The 21,572-nt window shown below is 36.8% G+C and overlaps 1 protein-coding gene across 1 annotated transcript in view; it reads left to right on the forward strand.

Annotated features, from left to right (window-relative positions):
* atp6v0d1 (ATPase H+ transporting V0 subunit d1) overlaps positions 1–20,893 on the forward strand; it is a 36,509-nt gene extending 15,616 nt beyond the window's left edge. Inside the window, exons 2-8 of the mRNA XM_060837761.1 lie at positions 10,107–10,278; positions 11,769–11,947; positions 14,502–14,581; positions 15,802–15,879; positions 17,779–17,955; positions 18,389–18,466; positions 19,639–20,893. Of these exons, the coding sequence (XP_060693744.1) occupies positions 10,107–10,278; positions 11,769–11,947; positions 14,502–14,581; positions 15,802–15,879; positions 17,779–17,955; positions 18,389–18,466; positions 19,639–19,800 (926 nt within the window). The 3' untranslated portion in view covers positions 19,801–20,893. The remainder of the gene's footprint in view (positions 1–10,106; positions 10,279–11,768; positions 11,948–14,501; positions 14,582–15,801; positions 15,880–17,778; positions 17,956–18,388; positions 18,467–19,638) is intronic.
* The last annotated feature ends 679 nt before the right edge of the window (positions 20,894–21,572 follow it).

The raw sequence follows: 21,572 nt of genomic DNA on the forward strand, positions 1-21,572 counted from the left end.
TGAGAATGGGCTGTTCGTTTAGAAACGACGTCCTTGTGCACTACATAGAGTACCCCTCTAAATTGGGCAATGTTGTGAAATTTGATATGATTCGGTGCTGCATTTCAATGCTGTCTCCTGACTTGTGCAATTCTCACAGCTGAAGTTAGTGACTTCCGTTATGCTCCACTATGAACCAATAGGAACCTCCTTATAAAAGCAGAATGTGATTCACCACAGGAATGGGGTGTTGTTTTGTGTGTGTGATGGAATCAAAATGAAAAGCAGTGTTCATGGTTTGAAAATATTAAACTCTGTTTTGAGTCCTGAAGGCTGTAAAGTGCCTAAATGGAAAATGAGGTGCTGTTCCTCCACCTTCTGTTGAGTTTTGCTGGCACACTTCAGGCCTAGGACAAATAGGTAGTTAGCATGACAGCAAGATGGTGTTTCAAATTTTCTGGCTACTATTCCCTGCAGCCAGTGCTGTTTGGGCTGATGTTTTGTCCCACAGTCTGCGCTTGCGTAAAGGTAATGATTCTAGAACTGAGGAATGAATTAGGAACCATTTTCAGATGCAAAATGTAATGAGGTTTGAAATGAATGCAGTAATTTTCTAACTTACTAAGAATCCTAATAGAATCATTTAAATTATTTTTAATGTATCAAATGTAATATTGCTTTATTGAACATTTATTTTAAATTCTGGGAAGCAGCATTGTAGTTCCACTGGAAATAATAATTGTGCTTATCTTGAAATGTTACTGAATTCCACGCAGTTATTCAATCATTGTGCAAACATTATCCTTCCTCCAGAGGGCAGGAGTGCTGTAGCTCAGTACAACTAAAGTCAAATACTTGATAGATCTATATTATTTGTAAGGTCCAGGCACAAAAATTGCTTGTGAAAGAATGTTTACTACCAGCAGGCATTAAAAATTAATTCTTCTGTTGTCAGTGGTAGCAGTCTACATCAAGTTTGACTGCCTAGAATTTGAGCACAAAATGTAGGCTGCCAATTCAGTGCAGTTCTGTGATGATTTGGAGATGTTGGTGTTGGACTGGGGTGTACAAAGTTAAAAATCTCACAACACCAGGTTATAGTCCAACAGGTTTAATTGGAAGCACACTAACTTTCAGAACGATGTCAATCACCTGATGAAGGAGCAATCACCTGATGAAGGAGCGTCGATCCGAAAGCTAGTGTGCTTCCAATCAAACCTGTTGCACTATAACCTGGTGGTGAGAGATTTTTAACTTTGTACTGTGATTCACTGGGCCAGGGGTTCTATCTTATGTGAGTGTATATAATTTAATCAGCCTATCTCTATATGTTACAGCACATTTCTGAGGCAGATTCTGACCTGGAAGTATAGAAGCTATCACCGTGCTACAAGAACATCAAGTTGATGTAGAGATTCAGGTGGTGCTGGTTATAAAAGAAAATGAATTTTTTCACATTATAGCCAATATTTATCCCACAATTACCACTAAACTAAAATAGAATAGTTAGTCATTAATAGGTTACTATCTGTGGAACCTTGTAAATTGAATGGTTTTTACTACGAAAGTGACTATTATCGCAAATGCTTAATTGATTCTAAATATTTTGGGGTATTCTGAAGATGTGAACATTTCTATGCATGTTTTTCCCCCTCCCTTCTGGTTTATCCTGCAATAAAATGTTACATAGTTAATTATATGGTTGCATCTGGATTCTGAAGGTGATCAGGTCATCTTCAATGTCAGGCAAATCATGCAGTTGCATTTTGCTAAATGTACCATAAACATTATCCCTGCTGTAAAGCCATTTACATGTGCTCATGCAGTGCATTTTACAATATTAGAAATTGCTGTATGCCAAATGGGCAACAAAATTTAATCTATCAACATTTGCTTAATTAAAGCAAGAAACTGAAAAGGTTGGAGATCAGAACCAAAAATAGTAATATTTTCAAACTTCCAGCAGATTTGTCAGTACCTGTGGGGGGTAAAATAGTTAACATTGCAAGTCCAATATAACTCTTCGTAGTTTTTCACACACTGCTTTTATGGCATTAGTTTCTTGATACATCTTTTGTCATTTATGACATCAAACTCAGTTGATTGAATTAATGCTTCACTGTAATGTAATTAACCTTTCGTTAGTACGGAACTTGAATTGCTGAAAAATAGTTTGTTGAAGGCCTTGCACTCATCAGGACATTTTGCAAGGATACAAATCCAATGGAAAAAAACATCAACATTTATACTTGAGTATTGGGTGGTCAATTGGCATTGTTCCCTCAAATGTAGATGTATATCAAATCTCGGAAGATAAATTGTATATGCTATTTATATTTCTTGAGGCCATAAAACCATTGATCTGGATCAACTGTGAATTTAGCTCTAAATAGATCCCCCTTTACACAAAGGTCATTATAAAGGGTAATGGCTGTACACTGCTTGGTTAATAACTCTGAATGATAAGACTTGATAGCAATTAATTTTTCTCAATGGAATACTTATGTCCAAAAGTGTAGATGTATTCTTGAGCATTTTTCTCTTTTCCGCTCTTGCCCTCCAGCCTCCCTACAAAGGTTTAAGAAAGAAATTCTGAATGCTCATAAGTATTTAAGATTGCTTCCAAATATATTTTCACACACTTTACTTTTTGGGCTGTTTTTGGGCATTTGTGCCCAACAGTTTTTCAGTGTCCAGAGGTAATATGTATTGGCTGCAAAGTCAGATTGTTGAGAATTTTTTAAAAAAAATTCTCCTATTTAAGCCCAACAAAACTACTGTGGCATTTGCTGCAGTAGCTGATTCTGTTGTATCCCAAACTCTGAATTTCAGAACAGTTTGTCAGCTATGTTTCAAGTGGTAGCAGTCACCTCTGAGTCACAAGATTCCAAGTTCAATTCCCATTCCCGGATTTGAGCGCAAACGTCAAGGCTTGGTCATTGACTACACTACTGACAACATGCTGCAATGTCAGAGGAACGGTCTTTCAGAAGATTGAGGCCCTTCATCCTACTTTGGATAATGTAAAAGACTCCATTCTGCTCAAAAGAATTGCAGGGGAATTATCACCTATGACTTGACAATACTTATCCCTCCGTGAAAGTCAAATCAAAACTGGTCACTAGCACATTAACATTTGTGGGAGTTTGCTTTCTTGTATTAAAGCAGTGACCATGTTTCAAAAGTACTTCATTAGCTATAAAGTTTTTTTGAGAGATCAGTGGTCATGAACAGTGCTATATAAATTTATTTTTATAATTGCTTGCATTGTGATCAAGGATAAGTGAAGGGGCAACCAAATAAAATGATCCCTTCAGATTTCAGAGGCATTTCTTGTCAGAATAACTCCAAAAGAAACCGTTTTGCACCAGTGTGTTAAACCTGATTTACTAATAATTAAAGTTCCAGAAACCGTGGTGCCGCACTTGTTAATAGAATGTTGCTCGTCACTAATTAAATTATTGTGAGCCAGTTTATATTTCAAATGGATTAATGACTATTATAATATGAAAACAGTAATTCAGTTTGCTCCAAATATGATTTTTATTTTTAATTTTGGGACTTTTAAAGCTGAGTTTTTGTAGTGCATACTTTAATTTTATTTAATTCTCCAGGGAAATGGCAAAATTAAATCTTACAAGTACAGCACTTAGACAAGTGTTTAAGAACATACTGTTCTCGATGTTTAGTATTCTTCAGTCAAATACGTGACAGAAACCAAATTGAAAGCCTCTGAAGGAAATATATGCTTTTCTAATTGAAAATGGTATCCAGATGTTTGGAAAGCTGTTTTTTTTTTAAAACCTTGGCCCTTGGAGCAGATTGTTTCTAGATTCTGTGGGTCAATTGTAAATTTAGAAGGTAAGACTAATAAATGTGATTTTATCTGTATAAATTTTCTAAATGATTGACAGGTCTTGGGAATGAAAGCAAACTGAATTGAGCTTTAAATATTTGCATTTTATTCATTGTGTTCCAGTACTGCACTGCTCCAAACTTCAGAGAAATTAGTGAATGGGAGAGATTTTGCACCAGGTAGCTGAAGTACGCTATTCCTAGTTGCGAAAGCCTAAAGGGGGTTCTGGAGCACACTTCAAAAAGGCGTGTGTTTTAATTAATGTTTCTCCTCTTATAGTGCCGTCTTACTTTTCCAAGGTTGTAATTTCTGCTGTAGTTGCCGTATTGAAGAGTTGTCTATAATTCCATCAGACCAAAACACATAGAAGCAGAATAGGTCATTTGGCCCATAGAGTCTACTCTGCCATTCAATTAAGGCTGAGAAACTTCTCAACTCCATTCTCCTGCCTGCTCCCCGTAATCCTTGATTCCCTTACCAATCAGAATCTATCTGTTTCTGTCTTAAATACACTCAATGATTTGGCCTCCACAGCCTCTTGCAGTAATGAGTTCCACCTTCTGGCTGAAGAAATTCCTTGCAATCTCTGTTCTAAAGGCTGGCCCGTCACTCTAAGGTTGTGCCCTCCGTTCCTAGTCTGTTCACCAAGTGGAAGCACCATCTCTGCTTTCACTCTATATCTGCTCAGTATTCTAAGTTTCAATCAGTTTCAGTTCTTGTAAATACTTTTATTGATGATTTTAATAGCAGTATGAGTATGAACAAGTCTCAATAAATTGTGTACGTATTATATTTTAAATATAGAAAAACATTCAAACGTACCTTTAAATATAATCAGACAAATGAGAGGAAATAGACTAAAGGTGAGGAGTAAAAGGGTCCAGAGGAATATGGGCCAAGTGCTGGCAAATGGGACTAGGTTAGGTTGGGATATCTGGTTGGCATGGATGAGTTGGACCGAAGGGTCTGTTTCCGTGCTGTATATCTGACTCTAAAAGAATAAAATGCAGAAGAGGCAAGAGGGAGATAAAAGCATTTGCAAACAGAAGATATGAGCGGGTTCTCTGGGAAACTGCAGGCATTCTTAATATAAGATCCCCAGAAATCTTCCTCTGCTGTGCTTTCTTAAATTTAAAACCTTCACTGTTGACTTGTTCATACTATGGCAGCAATTATTGACTGATCTTGCAGTTTATCCAACTTCCCCTTCTCCATTTGTTATTTGACTAAATGTATTCCACATCACCCTTATTTCACGGTTTGTGGTTCTCCTTAAGTGAGTTTTGAACTTAAAACTGTTCTGTTGTTTACCAACTTTGTGGACCTTCTCTGCAAAGCTTAGATATTTTCCTGCGAATCTGTAACTAAAATAGTTATGAAAGTGAAATGTGGCAAAGTTTGTTCAAGGTTTCAGTTACAGTAGATTTGTCTGAAATTAACCATAGGATTAAACCTGAATTTAAAGTGGATCCAAAACACTGCCAAAAATGGGTTGTCATCCTGATTAGTGATTGCAAATATGTTCTCTCTCATCAAATTTTGTTGGAAATGGAGTGCTGCATCTTATAAACTTGCCATCAGTACTGCTTTAAAGCATTTTTAAACCTCGGTGGGTTACTTGAAGACATTCTGACCCAGTTTCCTGTGAGGAAGTTAAAGTATTTATATTGTGAAATTAACTGGGTGAATGATTAGTTCTGTACTAACCATCAAATATTTTTCCCCTCGCAGGAGCCCCTCATTTCATGTGAAAGCTGTTCTGTATAAGTCTAGTCACCAGTAATGAGCAACATATTGCTTTATGCTCAAAGCCATGTTCTACTTAATGAATGAATTACATTAAAAGCTAAAGCCAAAAGTTACCAAAGTGCCACAATGCCCAGTCTCTTCAGTTTTGCTTTTGCAAATCCTGACCCTAGCCAAGTGCTGAAAAATTAATGTTCCCAAAGAGATGATTTTCATTCGTATGTGACTTAATTGAAAGGATATTTTTGGAGGAACCTTGATTATCGCTAGTTAATCGATACTGAATAACTTAGTTAGCCACGCATTGGAATGTTGCGATCTTGTTTGGATCATTCGAAATTAGGTTAATAGAGTGAAAGATAATCTAGGTTCCTCTGCAAAACCAAAAGCCCTTCCTAATTTGTTTTCTGCTTTTGTTTTTTTTTAAAAAATGTGCAAATTACACTCATCGTAGTCTTACTAACAGTGTAGGGGGGTTCACTTATCCACACCTGCACATGTTAAATTACACAATAAATTAGAGGTAACTACATTGCTTTAGTTGGTTCCTGATGTTGGCCTCTTCCTGATTATTGCAACATTTAAACTTATTTTGTCAATTATGTTCACAATGTTCAAGAAAGTGAACGGGTGCTGACCTTAATAAGTGAAGGATTGCAGTACAGGTACATAATCCTTTATCTAAAGTCCTTGGGGCCAGTTATTTTTGGGATTTTGGAATTTTTCAGATTTCAGAATAAATGACATTTTCACACTGAAATTTAAAAACAAAACTTACCACACAGCAGATCCACACTTGACTAGTATGAGTGCTGAGACACAACGGGCGCCTGCCAGTGCTGGGCCATGCCACCACACCACATCTGAGTGATGCAGGTAGAGTGTGTGGGGAATTGGGTCACCTGTTATACAGAAATAAACTTCACAAAAAGCTTGGAGCTTTTCGGATTTTGGATAAAGGATTGTGTACCTGTACTAAGATACAGAGGTCATGCTGCATACAAAACCTTGGTTAGGCTCCACTTGGTGGTACTGAGAGCAGATCTGGGTACCACACATAAGAAAAATATATTGGCCCTGGATTGAGTGTAGCATAGGTTTATGAGAATGATATGTGAATTGCAGGGGTTAAGTTATGAGGAGAAACTAGGTCTGTTTTCTCTAGAATCTAGAAGGTTAAGGGGTGACCTGATTGAAGATTTCAAGATAGTAACAGAAAAATACATGACGGTTAACCTATTTCCACTTGGGCATTCTAAAGCTAGAGGGCATATTCTGAGAATTACGGTCAGACCATTCAGGAGATCGTAAGACCATTGGAAATAAGAAGAGGAGTAGCCCATTCGGCCAATCACGGCTGATTCAACATTCCACACAAATCCCTGTAACACGGGATTTCCGTATGCATGAATAATCTAGCTATCTCAGCCTTAAGTGTGCACCAGAGCTCTGTCCCCACAGTTCTGTGGCAAGGATTTCAAAAAATACTCAGACCTCAGAAGAAATTGCTCACCTAAGTCTTAAATTGGCACCCCTTTGTTCTGAGACTATACCTTCTGGTCTTAGCCTCTCCCATGCATAGAAGCATCATCTCAGCGTTTATCCTGTTAAGTCCCTTAAGAATCCCATGTTCTCATAAGGTCACCTCTTCTTCTAAACTCTGGTGAGTAGAATCCCAACCTGTTTAGTCTTTGCTCACAAGGCCATCCCTCCACATCATGTATCATCCTAGTAAACCTTCTCTGAATTGCCTCCAATGAAATAATACCTCCTCTTTAAATAAGGGGACCAGAACTGCACTCGGACTCCAGATGTGGTCTCACCAGAACCTTGTGTTCCATGGGGATCAGTGCTGGGGCCACTGTTATGATATAAGTAAATAATCTGAAAGAGGGCATTGATGGTCTAATCAGTAAATTTGCAGATGACACAAAGATTGGTGGAGTAGCAGAAAGCATAGGGGACTGTCAAAGAATACAGCAGAATATAGACTGGAGAGTTGGGTGGAGAAGTGGCAGATGGAGTTCAATTTGGGCAAATGTAAGGTGTTGCATTTTGGGAAGTCTAATTCCAGAGCAAACTATACTGTAAACAGAAGAACCTTGGGAAAAGTTGATGAGCAGAGAGATCTGAGAGTTCGGGTGCATTGTACCCTGAAGGTGGCTACACAGGTGAATCACGTGGTCAAGAAAGCATATGGTATGCTTGCCTTCATCAGGCGGGGTATTGAATATAAGAGCTGGCAGATAGTGTTAAAATTGTACAAGACTTTGATTCGGCTGCATTCAAAATACGGTGTATAGTTCTGATTGCTACGTTACCAAAAGGATGTGGCCGTTTGGAGAGGGTGCAGAGAAGGTTTATGACGATGTTACCTAGTATGGAAAATGCTAGCTATGAAGAGAGGTTGATTAAGTTAGGATTGTTTTCATTAGAAAAAAGGAGATTGGGGGACCTGATTGAGGTCTACAAAATCATGAAGGATGGATAGAGATGAGCTTTTTCCCAGGGTGAGGGATTCAATAATAAGAGGTTACGTGTTCAAGGTGAGGGGAGAAAAGTTTAAGGGGGGTATACGCGGAAAAGTACTTTGCACAGAGGATGGGAGGTTCCTGGAACACACTGCCAGCAGAGATGGTAGAGGCAGGCATGGTAGATTCATTTAAGGTGTATCTGGACAGATGCATGAGTAGGTGGGAGCAGAGGGATATAGATCCTCAGGAATTGGGTGATATCTTTAGATGGTGGATTTGGATTGGCACAAGCTTGGAGGGCTGAAGGGCCTGTTTCTGGGCTCTAAATTTTCTTTGTTCTTTTTCTTGTGATTTGCGGTAAGATTTCCTTATTCTTAAATACAAATCTCTGGAAATAAGGGCCAACATTCCTTTAGCCTTCCTGAATACCTGCTGCATCAGTGTGCTAACTTGCCTGTTAGGAAGCACCTCTACAAATGCAGGGTGGTAATGCTCAGAACTCTATTCCACAAATGGCAATGGATGCTGGATGGATCAGTTGTTTTTTTTCTATGAGGTAAATACATCTTTGCTAGGCGAAGATAAAAAGGATATGAAAAGCCCAAATGGAGTTAGGCCGCAGATCAGCCATGATGCCATTGATTGGCAGAGCAGACTTCAAGATCTGAATAGTATATTCCTATTCCTATGTTGACTTCCTCAGCTACCTGCATTCCCAGAGTTTTAGACGATTTTGTACCATGGGTGTGTACTATATCTTGCAATCTTAAATTTCAGTTAAAAATGGATCTGTTTTGTTTGGATTTTGTATGGATGTATATCAGATGACAATTTCCTAGGTTTGACCAATGTTCTGTTGAGCTTGTAGAACTGCCCAATGAATTAAATGTGTAGTCTAGTTTAGTGGTATATATGCTGCAATTTGCTTGCATTGTATCGCATTCAAATGATTTGGTTTAACACTTATTTTGGCCCACTTCTCTGCACCCTACTACTGTACGATTTAGTGGACTTTTGGGGAGAGGATTGCAAGGTTGGGGAAGATATACTTAACCTGTGTTAAAGTTTGGTTAGATGTAGCACAGGTATATAGCACACAAAAGGGAGTAGATATCCATTTAGGTGAGAAAAATGTGTAGCATAATTGCTGATGTGAATTGGTTGAGCTGAACACACTTACTTTATATGTCACATATCGTCTGCATTTATAATCCTTGGGTCTGAATTCTTCCCAGGGTACTGGAAAGAAAATCTGAATTTGTCTCTCTAGAATAGATTGTTATATACCATCTGCAAGCTGCATTGGAGCAATTTATTGAGGCTGCCTTGACAGCAGCTTTCAAACTCGCAACCTCTGCTTAGAAGGAAGGGTTGTTTTAAGATAGAAAAGTTATACCTTAAGTTGTATGTTATTCTGTTCATGAAACATATTGTCACTTTTTAATTCTTACATTGAACTTCCTACCTAAACAGCTCTGGGACTGTCAAGGTTCAGGAAGATGACTCTTCATCTTTGAGGGTAACATGGGTTAGGAGCAGATGCTGGACTTCCTGGTGGTGCCCGTGAGCCTGTGAATGATTGCCCAACTCTATTTTTAATACAGTCTTTGCTTAAAATCTACAACATATGATTCAGCAGAGGACGGCAACCTTAATTTATAACCTTGGATAAAAGTTGGTTTCTCTAAATGCTATGATCTAAAGTTGATTTTAAGGAATCTATTGGCAAGATCTGCAGATATTTGCTGAAGCTGGATATCAGAAATGGGATAGTGTTCAGTTTCCCCATGTTAATGTGACTCAGTTCAATTGCCAAAAATGGCAAAACTATTATATTTGAGGTGATTTGTGCCATTAACCTGCAGATAGCAATATGGTAGACTACAGGAAGGAAGTACATGAAAGTCTACTCAACTTGTTGGCCTGCAATTTATTTTCCACTCCTTGTTTAGTGGTGATCTCTATTTTGCTGGGATGAAGAAGCATTGTCTCGTGGAATATTTAACAGTTAATTTTATGTGCATCTTGTCGCATCTTGTCACATCTTACAGATCTAAAGCTTCACCTCCAGAGCACAGACTATGGCAATTTCCTGGCAAATGAGGCCTCCCCACTCACTGTGTCAGTGATTGATGACAAGTTGAAGGAGAAGATGGTGGTTGAATTTAGACATATGAGGAACCATGCATATGAACCTCTGGGCAGCTTTCTTGATTTCATCACGTAAGTAAAAAGTCTTGTGAATGGGTCAAAATAATGCAGGACAGCAATCTTCCTTGGTTTTAAGGATAATGTTTGTATCCTATTTTCTCTAGATGTCTGAGCTGTCGATCCTTCCTCCACTAACAACCTAAAATTGATTAACTGCATAGTCAACTCATTGCTATTTGGGTTTGAGTACAGTTCATTTGTGTTTACCTGAATACAGGTGGTGATTATTTCAAGACTGGTTAACTGGACACATTCCTGTTTGGATATTAACAGGTGCAGTGTAAATGCAAAAGCTTTAATAGTGATTTAGGTCCCAGTCTTTATAGTGATAAAGTCCTAAAATACTATTGAGCGTGAAGTACTCCCAGAATTGCACCATCCAAATCAAAAACAAAATTTGATGCCTGACCATCCATATCCTACTGCTTTCTATATTCTAATTCAAACAAGTATTGAAAATTGAAATGTCAGTCGCCAAATATTATTCTTTGCACCAAGAGCAAGAATACACTTTGAAAGTGTACAGCAAAAAGTTCAGAGAAGATAGTTGGCAAAAATTGCTTTGTGACTATTGAATACAACTATTATATTGATTGAGTTACAAATTGGTTGGCATCTTGTTGCATTTAAAATATTGTACTCCTTTCAGAATATACATTTTTGTTTTAAAAGCATTTTGGAACACCATCCCAACCATGATTAGCTGAAATAGAGCAGTTGCTTTTCAAAAATGGCAGCTATCTTAACCAGCACACAAACCTTAATGCTGCCTAGTGTAAATGTTGTGGAATGGCTCTTGTGCAATGGTAGTGTTCTTATTGCTGAGCCAGGAGGCCTGATAACACATTTGGACAGGTTGATTTAAAAAGAAATCTTATGGGAAGAAGGTTTCTTCACTGGATGATTTTAAGACATTTGCAAGCTTACAAGTTGCCTGAAGTATTGACATTTTTAAGTATCAGATTGACGTTGCTATTCGCCTCAATCAGGCTTGCTTGTTTAAGCTTCCAGGTAAGCTTTAAGACCTCTTTACTGGCTTTCAGCTTCACGTTTGAATGCTTTGAATGTACTGCACGTCTCATACTGACTCCCACCCACTTTTCTTTTTAAACCTTTGAAACTTGCCACTTTGACCCAGTTAATTTTCCTTCCTACTTGTTCATTTTCTATTCCCTTTATGTCAGTAATAGTGGAATCAATCTTTAATCATAATTTTCTTACATTCACAATTTCCTTCAAAAATGTTTTATTCCACATTTTCAAAAACGTAATCTATTTCATCTTGACTTGCTGCTTTCTTTAGCTCGCTTGTGTTTGAGGTCCTGCTATTGTCAAATCCTCCTCCATTTCTTGAAGTGCTTTAGGATATTTACTACACTAAAGGGAAATGATCTTAATCATTGCATTCTAATTTTACAACAGTCTGGCATTCTTTTAAAAAAAACTAAGGTTTCAGACTGAGCTCTTTTATAAGCTATTAATGTATAACTTTATTGATACAGGTACAGCTACATGATAGACAATGTCATTCTTCTGATTACTGGAACGTTGCACCAGCGATCCATTTCTGAGTTAGTTCCAAAGTGCCATCCCTTAGGTAGCTTTGAGCAGATGGAAGCAGTCAATATTGCCCAAACGCCAGCAGAACTTTACAATGCCATCTTGGTTGATACACCTTTAGGTAAAGTATGATTCTAAAGATTTTTTTTAAATAAAAAACTCCTAATGAGAGAAGTTGTTTAATTACTCTGATTGACCCAAGAACATGAGTGAAAGCGTTTTTCTGAAGAGCGCTAAGGGTTTTATAGCAGAATAGGATGATTACTTTAAAGAAATTGCTATGTTTGTGAAAGCCAGCCAAGCTGCAGTCACTTAAAGGGACAAATGTTGAGTATGCTTAAGATTGCACAATGCTGTTTTATTGAGTTCATTAAATGGAAAGTTAAGCTCATTTTCTTTATACTGGGATGCTTAGTTATTTAGTGAGTACTGCAAAAATTTACGGTGCTGATTGAATTGAGTTATGTTCCTCATTGCACCTAGTCCTTCAATTAGGACATGTTATAGCTGTGTATAAATTGGAAAAGTGACCTGCCTGCATCTCCACGGTGTTAATGACACTGACCAGAAAGAACAATTAGCCTGCTAAAAAGTAAATATAAAGGCAGGTTTAAAGGTAAAGAGTGCACATTGGAGTTGCAGCAAAGGACTGGGTTTGAATTGAAAACATTCACTTTTGGAACATGTCAGTACATTGCCTCCATAAAATTTAAAGATCTAGAGCACTGCATGAACAAATTGCAATCTTATTAAAGTTAGTTTGCATGTAATACTTTGACCTCAGAAATAAAAATGGGGTTATCATTTAAGTGTTCAAAGGTTAAATGTTCTCTTAAAATCAATAATACTACTGTAGAAAATTGAAATATCCTGCTGCTGTGTTTGGCACTAAAACATTAGCAACAGCCTTAAGCTAACAGTGCCAAATGGATGATTACGTCTCTGCCTCCTCCTGAGGTCCCCAGCATCACAGATGCCAGTCTTCAGCCAACTTGACTCATTCCAAGTGATATCAAGAAACAGCTGGAGGCACTAGAAACTGCAAAATCTATGGGCATTGGCAACCTTCCAACAATAGTATGGAAGATTTGTATTCCAGAACTTGCACCCTCAGCCAAGCAGTTCAGCCACAACATTGGCATTTACCTGACAATGCAGAAAACTTCTCCAGTATGTCCTATACACAAAAGGCAGGACAAATCCAATCTGAACATGATGTAAGTTGACAAAAGTAGAGTGATCAAGTGGCAAGCTCCAAAGCATTTACCACCCTAACTTGGAAGTACATCACCTTTTCTTCAATGTCATTGGGTTCAAAATCTGGAGCTGTTACCCCAGTGGTGGTGGTGGCGTTGTACCTACACCAAATGTAAGAAGCCACCTTCTCAAGGGCAACTAGGAATGGGCTAAAATGCTTCGTCAGTGATGCCCATGTCCCATGAGTGAATAAAAAATTAGTGAGAAAATGGCATTTAAGAATTGTACTTATACACAGTATAATATACAATCGAATACATTAGTATACTGTGCCCCGAGAACTTTCCTTGATCTTCCAGCATCTTACAGGGTATTAAGTACAAAACATCCAAAAACCAGTCTCAAAGATTTTGGATTCTCCAATCTACAGTGTTTAAAAATCTCAACACCAGGTTATGGTCCAACAGGTTTAATTGGAAGCACTAGCTTTCGGTGCACCGCTCCTTCAGGTGGTTGTGGAGGACACAATTGTCAGACGCAGAATTTATAGCAAAAGTTTACAGTGTGATGTAACTGAAATTATGCATTGAAAAATACCTTGATTGTTTGTTGAGTCTTTCATCTGTTAGAATACCATGATAAAAGAAGTGAAACTATCATGGTATTCTAACAGTTGAAAGACTCAACAAACAATCAAGGTATTTTTCAATGTATAATTTCAGTTAGATCACACTGTAAACTTTTGCTATAAATTCTGCATCTTACAATTGTGTCCTCCACAGCCACCTGAAGAAGGACCGGTGCTCCGAAAGCTAGTGCTTCCAATTAAACCTGTTGGACTAAACCTGGTGTTGTGATTTTTAACTTCGTACACCCCAGTCCAACACCGGCATCTCCAAATCATGACCAATCTACAGTAGTGAGGCAGAAACAATACTTTGTATAACATGAAAGGCCGTAGACACTACTGTTAGATTTTAATGGGTATTGATATTAAAAGTGCGGATAACTGCAAGTTTATCAAGTGAGAGAGGCTATTTGTGTGAAAACTTAGTTGACCTAACAGGTCATGTCATGTCCATTACAATTTGGGCTACTTGGAAAATAAGCCTGTTTTGCAAATCTTTGGGCCCCTCAGGCAATCAGAAATATATCTGAACTTAATTTAAAGGTTATAAGATCTGTGATTCTTTCGGCGAGTATCTTATTGGGAGACGCTTGCAATTGACTATATCTAGGTGATGCAACAGTTAGTGATCCATGACACAGACTGAACAGAGTCTGTTTTAAAATACAGTTTCCTGCTGCAGAACTCTGGGAACCTGGATACACAGTAAAATTTGTTCTGTGCTTTCTGAAATATATAATACTCAACTGTAAATCATTCTGTCCAGATTTTATTAAATGCTGAGTGTGAGATTTTCATATTTACTTTGCACTTTATTTTATAGATTTCAATGAGATTTTTTTCTTTACAGCTGCATTTTTCCAGGACTGTATATCTGAGCAGGACCTTGATGAAATGAACATTGAAATTATTCGTAATACACTGTACAAGGTAATTGCAAAGTAACTTGAACTTTAAATGAGCTTCTGTTCTCAACAACGTAAAAGACGTCAGTGCTAAGAAATAGAACAGATTCTCATCTTGGACAGCCAGTATTAGCACCCAGAATGCATAACTGAGTGCAACAGATTTGCCATAAATACCCTCTATTGTACAATTTCCATAAATGTGAAGCACAATAAGGAGGAAACCTCAACCTTTTAAAATGTACTTGAATGAGCACTTCAAATGTCTAATATTCAAGGCTATGCACTAAGTGCTGGAAAGTGGGATTAATGTAGATTTGGCGTAGTTTTGTTTTGGTGCAGACTCCATGGGCTAAAGTCTCTCTCCTGTACCGTCTGATGTTATGAGGGTGCAATGGATTTTTTAAATCCTGTAAACACCAAAACGTGCATGTTCTGAGACAACTATTTTGTTAGTAATAGATTTTTGGCAGTTTGGCAAAGTATGTGTGGAAACTAATATATGAAGGCTGGTAAAGTTAATTTCAATACAAGACTTTTGGTGATGTTTGGAATGTATACTGTTTACGCTACAGGAGTGAAAAGCAGATGAATGCAGTTTTCAACATTTTGAGTCTAGGAATACTGGCATATGTTGTCTCTATGAAATTTATGGATATTTTGCATGATTAGTCAGATGCATAATTTTATCAGTTAGTGCTAAGTATTAATGTAGCATCTATTGTAATACAATAAAGTAAAATTCGCCAAAACTCAAACATATTGTTTATGCACCCATATGTAATCTGACAAAAGGCTCTCTGATCATAAAACAGTGCAGGTTGTTCTGCAATAGCACATGTTTCATCAAGGCAAATTCATTTTAATGCACTTGACAAATAGGGAGTGCTTTTTCTAAAATGTGAACTTTTAAATGTGTTTGCTAAAGTACGATCATATTGCCAACACTTATTTGTCTCTCACAATTCTTGTATAGTGCGGGGTTGCACAGAAACGTGACTATAACTTTAAAGAAGAAATGACTGTGCTTCTATGGAAATCATCGTTTTTGAGAGAGATTCTAGTGAAGTTTCATGCATGTTCGAGCAACATTTTTGCTGAATGTCATCAAATCCATTATCATTCAACCACAATAGGCTTGAGATATGAAAGTGGGCATTACTAGGCTTTTATGACATGACTTTTGGAAGCTTGTTTCTATGTAACTGACTTGTTTTCCTTATTCTTCCACTGTCAAACCCTAAGGCCTATCTTGAATCATTTTACAAGTTTTGCAAGACATTGGGAGGTACAACTGCTGATGCAATGTGTCCTATTTTGGAGGTGAGCTTTTAAGCAGCAATACACAATGTTCTGAAACATTTTATTACTGTTAGTTTAAACCTGATGTATTATGATTAAAGATTAAGCACAGCACCTCCGTGGTTAACGGAGGCCTCACAACACCAGGGCCTCTTGTTCAATTCCACCCTCAGGCAACTGACACTGTGTGGGGTTTGCACATTCTCCATGTCTGAGTGGGTTTCCCCTCCTCCTCTCAGTCCAAAAATGTGCAGGTTGGGTGGATTGGTCACGCTAAATTGCCCATAATGTCCAGGGAAGTGCAGGCTAAGTGGATTAGCCATGGTTAATGCAGGGTTACAAGGATAGGGTGGCAGGTCGGTCTGGGTGGGATGCTGTTTTTTTAGGATCAGTGTGGACTTGATGGGCTGAATGACCTGTTTCCACATTAAGGATTCTAAGTCTAACTAAAAGACTGCCATGATTAAGTTTTTTGTATCACTATTTTATGACAGTTAATTCATTCCTTGTATGTTTTCTAAAGCTCTGATTAAATTTAGGTTTTGTTTCTTGTTTGTGGTTGAATTTTGAGATTTTAAAACTTTGGCTTTTTCTTCAGAATAAAGATTAAAGCTTAGAATTTGCAGCAGTGGTTATAAATTGATATGGAACTGGCAGAAATACGTCTATGAAACAGCATTAGCTCGATTGCAAAACAAACTGCTTACATTAGTTGTGATTTTATTAGCTTTGAATTGAATTTGATGTGTACGTAGAAAGCCATTATAGCTAGCCATAAATGAGTGTTTTAAAAAATAAACTCTACAGAATTAAATCTAACCACTAATTCTCTCTCCTAAACCTTGATCAAGTTGCTATTTCAAATTCTAGTTAATTTCTTCTCTTAGAATTGGAACATATATTTGTTTGTGTTTAGTTAGTAAAATGAGTATTTAATCCAACCCGATTTCAATATTTGAAATAAATTTAGCCTGTTTAATCATTGCATATTATTATCTTTAAATTTATTCGAATGTAATAGCATTGCACAAGTGTAAGCTGGAACTCTGGAGAATGTCAGATAATGTCAAACTCAGTTAAATTTGTTGAAGTTGAGTGGGAAGACATCAGATTTCAAGTAACAACAAAATAACATCAATTAGCTTGGGGTACTAATTCACTAAAGATCAGGAAATGCAATGTTGTCTGGGAGTGCAGATAAAATTGAGATAAAATAACCACCCTTCCCTGCCACATTTTCCCCAGAAAAATTCTTCACCACTCTAAATGGTCTTGATTACTCTTGACCTGTGCAGTTTAAAAAGAAACTATCTTTGGATCAGAATATCCCTTGCTTCATGAAATACTTGTGTGGCAGTGTCCTGATGATGATGTCACTGGACTAGTAATTGAGAAACTAGGCTCAGTCTTAAATTATGCATTTGAATCCCACAATGGTGGATGAAGTTTGAATTCAACAAAATTTTGAAATATTGAAGTCTAACAATGGCCATGTAACCACAATTGTTTGTCATTTTAGAAGAAAAATCCATCTGGTCAAGAAGGAAATCTACCATGCTTAACATAGCTGACATGTACTCCAGACTCTCAGCAATGTCATTGATACTTAATTAGTCTCTAGGCAAATGTAGGATGAGCAATCCAGGTAAATGGTGGCCCAATTGCAATGCTCACATCCCGTGAATAAATAAAGTTTTTTTTATTGAATATGATGTTTAAAACATTTCCTATTTTGTTCTAAAAGGCTGTAAAATCACAAGCTTAGCTTTGCAGTTGGGAAATTAATTTCCATGGTTATGCAACACTAATTGAAGTGTTTTAATGTGTTCGTATGGACAGCATATGCTGTGCAGATTTGTGTTGAGAAGAAACTAACCTCTCATGAAATTAAAACAAGATTTTTTTTTCTGTATTATGTAGTTTGAAGCAGACAGGCGAGCTTTCATCATCACCATAAACTCTTTTGGGACAGAGCTGTCTAAAGAAGACAGAGCAAAGCTTTTCCCGCATTGTGGAAAACTATATCCAGAAGGTCTTGCTCAGTTAGCAAGAGCAGATGATTATGAACAGGTGAAGACTGTGGCAGACTATTATCCAGTAAGTAGTGCTGGTTTTAGTATTTAAAAATTCTGGAATAAGTTGTGCATGCTAAAATACAGACCTATTTGATCTTTAAATAGCTTGCTTTTTTCATCCTGCAATAATATTTCATACTGGATGTTCTTTTATTCATACTTCGATTTTCTTTTAAGAGAGCACTATTTGTTTTTGTTTCAAACCAAGTAATTTAATATTTTAAAAGTAGCTAATTTCTTTTAACTTACAATGAACTCTATTACCTCTGATTTCTAGACTGGTTTAGATGTAGAATAAAATATATGTTCAGGGAATTATTGCATTTTCTTTATTTGATGCACTGTAGATGTACATGTTATAAGCTCCCATTGCAGTAATAGTTTTACTTTGCATTTCACAAGACAATTGAGTTGAGTGCCAGATTCCTTCTGTACTTATTGTTTTTATCCCACAGGAATACAAATTACTGTTTGAAGGTGCTGGCAGCAATCCTGGAGATAAAACCCTTGAGGATAGATTTTTTGAACATGAGGTATTTTATTTTTGTCACACTGAATTAAATGTTGTTGTACGAGGTGTTGCACTATATTCCCCAATGGCTAAGAGGTGATGTGGCAGAAAAGCACCAATAATTCTGAGTTACCTAACGTATTTTACTGCTCAGTCGTATTTTAAAAATTAAAGCATTTTCTGTTCAGTCTCTCTTTGTAATAAATATTGAATGAAGTATTGCTCAGCAATGCTTTGTTAGATGCGGATTAGTACATTTATGAACTAGATGACAACCACTTAATATAGTCAGTTCATTCAGATGACCCAAGTTATTCTAGATTCCTTACTGTGGAGGAGCCAGAAAAGAGGTGAGGTGACATTGTTCTTCCTATTCAAGGCATCCAAATCTCAGCATACATGTCTCCTCTTTAATGGTGAAGACTTGACAAGACATTTGATAAAATCCCTTAGGCTTAGAAAATTGCACTAATGTAAGGCAGCCTGTGTTTATGCACTTGCATGTTGTAAGGATTTTTGAATACTGGTGTTTTGATGCAACACAAATATTTTGTTAAATCACCTCGTCCTGCAGATCTTAAATCATCAATAATGTAGAAGTAACATTAATTGTATGTGGCTGACTCCTGTCGAGTCGCTATTTGAGAATGACAGGTAATTTACATGCCATGATGGAATTTGGAAAGAACTTTCCATTCTTTTTTCTTCAGCTATTCAGAATCTGGAATTTGAAAAATGCAGATATTCTCATGATTGTTTAGTAATTCTAACTAGTGTATTAGATGTCTTCCTTAATAGAGTTGGAAGAATGTTTTGTTTCAGGTATTGTAGACATCCTGTGAAATTCCAATGTAAACTTAGTGGATTTATGAAGAATAACCACTTAACTGACTCAGTGGATTTTTACAAATCCAGCCTCCACCAATTATGGTTATCCCCAGTATATAGTTTCTGTGCAACAGTAATTCCCGAGGCAAACACCACTACAGGGATGGTAGGATGTGTGAACCTGATTTTTTAGTGAACAACATAGAGGTTTTGAAATTAATACAGTGAGTGGCTCAGGAAGCAGTTTAAATTCTAATCCTCAATTCCACTTGGGTTTACATTAACATTTTTATTTTAAAATGTCTTTGGTATCTACAACAGTTAAGAATTCTGTTTTGCTATCCTTAATTTTGGATTGTTTTGCAGGTTAAACTGAACAAGTTGGCATTCCTTAACCAGTTCCACTTTGGGGTGTTTTATGCATACGTGAAGCTTAAAGAACAGGAATGCAGGAACATTGTATGGATTGCAGAGTGTATTGCACAAAGGCACCGAGCCAAGATTGATAATTATATTCCAATTTTCTGAATTCAGTTTTCCCTTCTGCTCCAATACATGAAATACTAATTGCATTTCATCTCTACTGTTTCTAGTTGGAATACTTTCATTTGTAAAGTGTACATTAAATTTCTGGATATATTCCACACATTGTTTTTTTTTAAAAAAGGCTTTGCTGATACTTATCTGTTTCTCCCTGAAATAAGTCTTAACGCAAACTAAATCCTGATCCGAATTTGTAATCTGTGAAGCGTTGGCAAGTTGATGTACTATATTCATGAACATTGCTGTTACCTTTGTTTAATGGTATTTTGAAAAACTAATTTTCCGAAAATTGTGGAAAATTAGCTTTACAACTTTATATTTTTGGCAAGATTGCAAATGTCAATGCTTTAACATCTCTAATGGAGTAATTGCAACACAAAATCAAGGCGAGAGGAAAGTTGGCATTGCATTTTCTTCAAATGTTTGAATGCCTTCATAACTTTTTTGTGATCAGTGGTAGTTTCTCACAAGTGCAATGTTTTATTTTCAGAAGATGCTGTAAACAGCATTGAGTAGCTAAAAATTATTTATATTGGAGCATAGTGTATGAAGTAATTATTATCTCAGTTGTCCCTGGAAGAGTCACTTCTGCATGAGGTAAATGTAGTATTACTCCAGCCCTCATGATAAACATGTTTACGTTCGAGAGAATTAGCTGGCTGGGCACATGTTCACAAACAGTTTTGCTTATGTTGAAGCATCAAGTGCAAATTTTGAAATAGATTCATGACTATGGACCTAGAAGTAAAGTATTTCTATGTGCAATTTGGTAATTCATGTGCAGTGCGTAGAAAGTTCTTGAATTTTGTGTAATAATTAGGATGTAATGCTGAATAACTTTTGATTTGAAATTTAAACAAAAATCCTGTGACTTGTTGACTGCTGTATATTGTATTTGTGATCAAGTCCTTTAATAAAATGATGGCTGCTTCCTTGCAGATATATCCAATTAAAATTAACTATTTTGAAATGTGAAACCAATTTAGAATCGGATGTTTAATGCAATGTTGGTAAGTCTTTAAAAATTATCCATTGTACAGTTCAAGATGTTTAATTTAGTAACCTTATTTTCCATCATATATTTCTGTTCATTCTAAATAAACTACTTTAAGGACATGTCAATAAACCTTTATGTTCTATTTTCTTTTCATTTTAGCAACAATTCAAATGCTTCAGTTATGTTTGCAAGCTTAGTTTGTCACTGAGCCTGTACCAAATCAAGAGTATAAAATTGCAGGAGCATGTTTAGTTTTAGGAGCTAAGATTCCACTTTGATGATTCTTCTTCCATCAGGTTTATCACCAGTTCTACACATTTTCTTTCAAGTGTGCAACTGCTCCTTATTAGTTTTTTTTCTTGATTTTGGAAAACCAGACATTTTGGCTCTTATCATTTTAGTAGCTTGTTATATAACTGAAAAGGATACAGTGATAACATTTACTTTCATGATTAGCGTTTCATTCCTTCTGATTTTAATTTTTGGATATTTAATTTTTAAAAAACTCTGAGAAACCCAAAGATTCCCAACTCCTGAATGAAGAGGTTTCTTAGTCTAAAACGGCTACACAGATTGTGCTGAGATTGAGCTTCTAGTTTTGGACTTTCTAGCAAGGAAATGGCCTCCGGCATCCATCCTATCAAATCCTCTGAAAAATCTTACAATCTGATTTAAATCCGTCGTCCTTTTTTATAAACTGAGTATCTCATGCCACTGCACTAACAGAAGTTGGCACTAATGTCCTTCGTGTACCTAAACC

Source organism: Hemiscyllium ocellatum, chromosome 17 (assembly GCF_020745735.1).
Source record: "Hemiscyllium ocellatum isolate sHemOce1 chromosome 17, sHemOce1.pat.X.cur, whole genome shotgun sequence".
NCBI classification, from domain to species: Eukaryota; Metazoa; Chordata; class Chondrichthyes; order Orectolobiformes; family Hemiscylliidae; genus Hemiscyllium; species Hemiscyllium ocellatum.